Source organism: Micropterus dolomieu, linkage group LG07 (genome assembly GCF_021292245.1).
Source record: "Micropterus dolomieu isolate WLL.071019.BEF.003 ecotype Adirondacks linkage group LG07, ASM2129224v1, whole genome shotgun sequence".
Lineage (NCBI taxonomy): Eukaryota > Metazoa > Chordata > Actinopteri > Centrarchiformes > Centrarchidae > Micropterus > Micropterus dolomieu.
The window spans coordinates 8,299,333-8,307,016 of NC_060156.1; the positions used below are offsets into that span (position 1 = coordinate 8,299,333).

General features: G+C 40.4%; 1 protein-coding gene across 2 annotated transcripts; it reads right to left on the reverse strand.

Annotated features, from left to right (window-relative positions):
• Positions 1-303: 303 nt before the first annotated feature.
• On the reverse strand, positions 304-4,376 carry LOC123973928 (ADP-ribosylation factor-like protein 6). 2 transcript variants are annotated; one of them, XM_046054313.1, is made up of 8 exons: positions 4,254-4,376; positions 3,817-3,878; positions 3,598-3,666; positions 3,405-3,499; positions 1,746-1,875; positions 1,095-1,150; positions 915-927; positions 304-441 (listed from the first exon to the last, which is right to left on the reverse strand). In XM_046054313.1, the coding sequence occupies exons 1-8, from the start codon at positions 4,374-4,376 to the stop codon at positions 408-410; spliced, it is 582 nt and encodes a 193-aa protein (XP_045910269.1). In that variant the 3' UTR covers positions 304-407. The 2 variants fall into 2 exon arrangements, with proteins under 2 accessions (XP_045910269.1, XP_045910270.1); XM_046054314.1 differs by lacking the exon at positions 915-927 and having other exon boundaries at positions 416-441.
• Positions 4,377-7,684: the final 3,308 nt, after the last annotated feature.

Here is a 7,684-nt window from a genome sequence, read left to right on the forward strand (position 1 = left end):
CTTACAGCGTTTTCAAAAAAGTTAATTAAAGCTAAAATAAAATGTGTAATGGAATACAAAAGAAGCTGCTTTAAATAAAAATGTTTAAATGTTAACTGCATACAGAAACAGAATTAAGGATATTTTCAGTTTACACTAAGTTATTCAGACTGCATTCACATTTGTGTCAGTAATGATGTGTAACATTGGTGACTAACTAGTGGTGGGTGCTTTAGATAATTGAGTAAGTCATATCCAAATTATACTATCATCAGGATTTGTTTTTCATGGTGTCAAAGTCGTAGCACGCGCAGGAACTACTGGGTTATTTGACATTGACATTTAAGGCCTACAACATCAAGTGTGACAAATTCTCCAAATGGTGAATGAGGTCCAGTTACCACATCGCGTCCAGTGTCCGAGGCATTTCAGTCATTCATGTGTTCATTGTTTTGATGTGATCTGGTGGGGAATAACAGAAGCATTTAGATTTTTTATGGAGTCTGGTTGCACTTTCTTCATACATGGCATAAGGGTTTGGGTACAAAAGGAAAAAAACAATGATACAAATATAATTGTTGTGGTCACAGAGCATGTTTGCAAAACTACGACAGATTTTGAGTGGGTTCCAGGGGTGGGAGCATCAGGAAATGTACACAACACATCCACTTTACATTCACATTGAAGAGGTGTAGATCAAAAATAATTGAAAGATCTACAGTAAATACCAAACAAACGCCCCATATGGATGGGATTTATTTCTGAAGGGGAGGTTAAGTGATTTTCACATTAAATGATTTTCCTTTGTGAATTACAGTCTCAGATACCTGCTGTTTTGGGGAATGTTCATTTGGCCTCCTCTGCCTTAAATCCAATCCTACTGAGATACAATCTACCACCACAGTCACTTTACATGTTGACATGATGATACTTACTGTGCAATTTGTTCTATGGGTACAAAAAAAGAAACGTCTTAATACAGGTGGTAGGATGCAGACAGCATTTTAACATTGACATTTCAATTCTGAGCACAATTTAGTCTGGCCTTTTTCTTTCTTTCTTTTTGGCCCAGTTTGACTGTTGTTTTTATTTTTGTTATTTACTAGACACATTACCTTGTAGCCAGTCCAACCCTTCCTGTAGGCCCTCTCCTTTGATAGCATTGCTGGCACTGGAAAAACAAGATGTCCTGGAGTTAATCTCCTTGTGGCACAGATTCATTTTCTCATGACTTTTCTTGGATCCTGGATGTTAAAACTCTGTCTAGCTCTTAATCCACCTGCCTTCCATCTGTCTAATGAGTAAACAGGGTTGAAAACACACATATAAAAGAGCCAGGCTATTTGATAACAGCATGTTGCTGTGCTTCCTAATAATGTTTAACCTGAGCCATTGAAAAATCATAAATATGCAGGCATTTGGAAACAAGCCCAGGGTGTAACCAGTGATTAAACATGCCTGGTCACTTTATTGTCTCTGTTTAAGACTTTAAGCTGTAACTCTGGAAGCACAAAATGTTGTGGATTGAGGAAGTGACAGGGCTTGGCTCAGTTCAGTCAATTTAATCCGAATGCACTTCCTTCAAAACTACCCAATGAGCCCTGTAGCAAGCTACTCAACAATGTCTCTGGAGGTGGTAAAGTTTTTCTGCCTTTTGAATATTTTACAGTAACGTGGTCACATGAATCGGATCCTTCTGTAAGAAGAAATAATGAAGTAGTAATCTCTGGTTTGGTCAGTATGGAAACATTTGACAGATATGTTACCAGATGTGCCAGGGCTTGTCTTTGATGTTCTCCAAACACAACATCTGTGAGACCTTGACAGAAGACATGGCGTCCCGCAGATCCATCTTGTTAGCAAAGAACAGTACTGGTATCTTTTTGCTTTGGATATCTAGATAGTAAGACATACAAGAAGAACAGTGAAGCCAAGATCAAAATTGTTTTAAATATTTTTTGTGTGTGGAATTTATTCAGTAAGGTGTTAAGGAGTATCAGCAGAGAGTTTATAGGTTGTGTAGATATATATAATAAAAGCAACCATTTTCTTCAAATAACACAAAAAATAATAAAAGTTGCACCATGTTGGACCATATGTCATGATGGAAGACTAAAACTAGCAGGTTTCCCTTCAACCAAAGTGGACACTCAGTGACTTCAAAGATTTCTCCATCAATTTTTCTTAAAGGCATGCTGGCCAGTGAAATAAACATATGTAGTCTTTCACTGGACTTCAGCTTGTAGCCTTCCATACTATGTTGTTTAACATGCCGGATTTAGACAATGCGCTACTAACAACTGAAACCCAGGACACTGCTTATAGCCAATAAAAATGCAAATGTTCAGGAACTGTATCACACGAAAGGCGGGGTACACCCCGGACAGGTCGCCAGTCCATCACAGGGCCACACATAGACCACACATAGTCAAACTCACATCCACACCTGGGTTTGAACCCATGGCCTTCTTGCTAACCAGGATTGGTGCTAACCACTGCACCACCGCGCCGCGCCGTGGTATGCTTTTAACAAAGGGAAACATTGCTCAGAGACTTTGGTCCATATTGACATGAATATTGAACTCATTGTCATGTTCAAGAAACCAGTTTGAGATGATTTGAGCGTTGTGACGTGGTGCATTATCCTGCAGGAAGTAGCCTTCAGAAGATGGGTACACTGTGGTCATAAAGGGATGGACATGGTCAGCAACAATACTCAGGTAGGCTGTCATGTTTAAACAATGCTCAATTGGTACTAAGGGGCCCAAAGTGTGCCAAGAAAATATCCCCCACACTATTACACCACCACCACCAGCCTGAACCTTTGATACAAGGCGGATGGATTCATGCTTTCATGTTGTTTAGGCCAAATTCTGAATGTTGCATCTGAAATCAAGACTCATCAGACCAGGCAATGTTTTTCCAATCTTCTATTGTCCAATTTTAGTGAGCCTGTCCAAATTGTAGCCTCAGTTTCCTGTTCTTAGCTGACAGGAGTGGCACCCAGCGTGGTCTGCTGCTGTAGCCCATCTGCTTCAAGGATCGACGTGCTGTGCGTTCAGAAATTGTAGTCTGCATACCTTGGTTGTACCAAGTGGATATTTGAGTGACTGTTCCTCTGACATCAACAAGGCATTTTCATCCACACAACTGCCGCTCACTGGAAATTCTCTTTTTTTCGGACCACTCTCTGTAAACCCTAGAGGTAGTTGATGGCTGATGCTCGGTTGAACTTCAGCAAGTTGTCTTGACCATGTCTACATTCCTAAATGCATTGAGTTGCTGCCATGTGATTGGCTGATTAGGTATTTGGGTTGACACGCAAGTGAACAGGCCGTGAGTGTATGTTGCATGAGACATACAGTATATGTCAAGTATGCTTTTTACTGGAAAGACAAACAATAAGTATTGCAGGTGTTTTGTACCTTCGTGATTGAGAAGAGTATCTAGCTCCTCTTTGGCAACAACCATTCTCAGTTTGTCACTGCTGTCAATGACAAATATGATGGCATGGCTTTCTCTGAGGAGGACAAGAGAAGAAGTCGTAACTGACACAGTCATGTTGCTGTAACGTGCTTTATTATTTGATGATTGATGGGCATGTTGTGTGTTTCATACTTGTAGTAATGTTCCCATAGGTTCCTATATCTGGTCTGCCCAGACATATCAAAGACTGTAAAAGACAGGCTGCATGCAGAGAGAGAGAGAGAGAAAAGGAGGGAAAAGAGAACAGTTTAGAGTGACACTTAGTGGTGCATATGCCATTTTTTTTATTTCATGGATGGTAAATAGTCAAAAAGGAATAAATACACATTATAAATGTCTATAGGATTCTACCTTGAACTCTTGAACTTTTCAATGTTGAAGCCAATTGTTGGGACTATGTCTTGTGCCTGTGTCTACACACACACGCACAGAGACATACATGCACACACAAACACAAACACACAAAAACAGACAAGTAATGGCAAAAGTATGTCAACAAGGATGTAAGGATAAGGAAAGTATGATATGGGATTTACCTGACTAGCATGTTTCCACTCTTCTGACAATGGGCCTAAATGATTCGAATGCTGAAAACAAGCAATCAGTGAATGATTGCAGTGACATAAAGGAGATTTTGACAGGCCTTCTCACAATATTTATCCCAAGTTATCAGTTTGAGATTCATGGCAGGACTACACAGAGTGCACATAGGCCTCTCAATTCCACAAGATCGGTTTTATGAAAACATCAAAATGCACTCACAATTAAGCCCAGTTCCATGTACTTACATTAGCCGGTTTGAGTTGGTTGATGATGGTAGTTTTGCCGCTGTTGTCCAGTCCCAAACACAAAACGTTGACCTCTTTCTTCCTCAGGCCGAGCCAGCCTGACAGTTTGTCCAGCAGCCCCATTAGAGTTGATTGACGCTACACCATTTAAATTTTAATTTCAACGCTATCAACCCATAGAGAGTCTGACTACTGGAAATGAAACACACTAAATTTGAAAATTCTCATGGAAGCAGACAACAATGACAAACATAGCCGTGAATAGTGTTCCTGCGAACTTGCTGTGACTAGTGTCACTGAGATGCCGCCTGGGCATCCCAGCTTGTGACAGATAATCCTATTAGGGTGAATTAAGCTCTGTGAACCACCCAGTGACCTGATCACAGAGTATGGAGCTTTCCAGGGCCCCCGCCCCCTTACCTTACCTTAATTGGAGCTGCTATCAATCTGTTGTGCCAGTCTGTGTGCTTTACAGTGATTCAAGCAATCTGTAATAGAGTGTTGTAAATATGTGATAAATCAGACAAATAGACTAGGAGGTCATGAATGTCCTAAAATGTGTTCACTATATACTCATGCATGAATACAGAGATATTGTTCGCCCTGAAATTGTAAATATAATGGGAAAATATGTGTTTTAAAGTACGGAAGAGGCAAACTCAGCAAAAATATATCATGTCTAATCTGTACATCTAAAATTAAATTGATTGAGGGAATTCACTGGACTTCTGACATGACGGGTGTGGAGCTAGTCAGTGGTTCAACAGCTCCATCTTTTGGTTTCAGTTATGTGAATGACTTCATGAAAGTTGCCAGGTTGAAGAGGTCGTAAAGGTGTGAAAATAATTCACATTAAATGCAAATTAAAGACACTGAGCTAACTAATTGAAATTTGACTTCTATTAAGTTATATCCACTGAAGGGATTGCCCCTGCCAGGTTTCTTGAGTGAGGCAAGTTTGGTTCTCCTTCAGTTTTAGCAGAGAAAACAATGACATTTTACAACCTGAAAAGTATAAGATGCTTGCTCTGAATCAATTCTCATCGTCCGGAAAATCGAAACTAAATGAAATGAGCAGCCGACCACCAGAACTGTTCATTTTTATTTGCAAATAAATATTCGCTGTAACTGCCTCTTACAGTGTGCAAGATCTACAACATCTCTTTGGAAATTATAGAAAAATAAAATACAAGAATTATAAGTATACTTGTACTTTGTACAAAAGAACGTTCTAACATTGCTCAGCAGTAGAACATGCTAAACAAACAGCATCTGATATTCTCCAAATTCTGTAGAGGGGTGGTGACTGTGAGAGTGTGTGTGTACTGTACATGTGTGCAAATACGTGTTTGTGTTTGTGTGTGTGTGTGTGTGTGTGTGCGTTTGGATGTGTTCCTGCACCTTTTCCTACTCCTGAAGGCCTGCATGTACAACTCAAACTAATGGACTATGGTCTTGTGACTGCACTGAAGCCTATGAACAACTCTAAAGTGTTTCTGTCTAGCATGGTTAACGGACTGTAAGGCATTTTGTGTGTGTATATCAGTGTGTGTGTGTGTGTGTGTGTGTGTGTGTGTGTGTGCGCACACATGGGTTTGTTACTGTTGATTTCAGAATAACACGTGATGAGTTATGATGCTGCTGTTTATGTTCGTCCCCTCTCTGCCCTCCTTAAAGCCATCTACTCTCATCTGTCCTGATGACACTAAGCTACGACTCCTGCCTTTTCTCTCTGCTTTCCATCCACTAGGTTTTAGCTACTTCTGCTGCCTCCAGCTCAACTAACTAGTTATATTGTGCAGCACTGCCTATCCCCCACTGACTTAGAGAATCAAGAAAAAATGTTGATTTCAATGGCAAACATCTGAAAACTTGACATCATCTACTGCAGATCCAACAATTTTTCATTTCAGACTACATCTATATACACTGGTTTCCCCATACTGCCACTAAATGCCACAACCTTTACATGACCACAATGTAAAAAAAGACTGGAAATCCATCAAGTGGCTTTGCACCTACAACGATTACTCTGCTCTGACATCTTGGATCAACTTTGCCCCAGATGTGCAAACCTCTGCCTGTATTGGTGTGTGCGTGCAAGCAAAAAGAAACAATGAATGTGTATGAAGGATTTCAGCTAATTCTGAAGAACCATAGAAGTCCATGTTAAGTTTTCAGACAATCTTCTCCTATCTATATCTAACTTCTGTGAACATTCATATGTTAAGACAGTGGAGCTTGTGTACTTTCAGGCAATGTATAACATTCACAATCCAGAAAAAAATAAATACATGTCAGGCTTATCAAACGACTGTGAGTACACTGGTTGCTAAAAACTGTCAGTATAGACTTGTATGGTTATTCATCTGAAGGCAACAGATTCCAGTTCTGCAAGCTTGGCATGTGACAATAAAAACAGGTGGATGGTGTGAGCCTCAACAAGAGTTCTCTCATTGCACAATTCTTCATCTCTCTCTGAGATACTGAGATGACTGCATAATACTGTATTGCTGATTTGGATAAAACTCTCAAATAAATAAAACATTTTAAAGAAGATCCAGATTTACTAGGGCTTTTACACACAGGACTGCACATATATAGATATTCGGTTATGATAATAATTATCGATTAACTGTCTATACACTTTTAAAACATTCAAGAAATCTCCACAGCTCGCTTCTCACTTCTTTCTTCAAGTATTAGCGTACCAGATTCTCTGGAGAGAGGGTAAACTAAAGCAATGCAAATAATTTTCCTCTGTGAGAAATGATCAAACTCTAAATTAAAAAATATATCGAGGATACTTTTTTCAAAACAGGACATAACTTTTTCGATTGCACATCCGATAGCAGCTACATGAGCACATAACTCGGAGCGAGAAAAGGAAAAAACAAACAACCAAAACAGTCAAAAGATTCAGTAGATTACGTTTGCAAATCTACATTTCTAGGTATTGTTGCTTCACACACAAAGTACTGCTGTTGCAACAAGGCATTACATTCCCCTAAGTGAGGGCCTGGCCCAGTCTTTAAAGTCTATCAGGCTGTAATAGTCTGGCAGAACCAGGTATACTGGGTAAGGGGTGTATAGTAGGAAAAAGTCTGTTACTACTGGATGTGAGGGAGACCAGCAGACTGCCCTGCTGTGTCTGTCCAATGACCTGCTGTACGAGGGGTTATGACTCAGGCACAGGCTGTAGACAGTCGGTCCAACGGTCTAGACTTCACTTCCATCTGGTTCATCTATCTGTCCATCCCAGGTTGTCTTAAAGGGTGTCCTCATACATGGAAACCCTTCTCCTGTTCGTGCAGTAGCTGGAGGCGGAGGGTCTGTACGCTGCTGCTGATCCGCCGCTGGTGACCGATCAGCTCCACCCCTATACGCCTCACATCTCTAGGCCGAGAGGGGAAACACAAACACGCACGCAC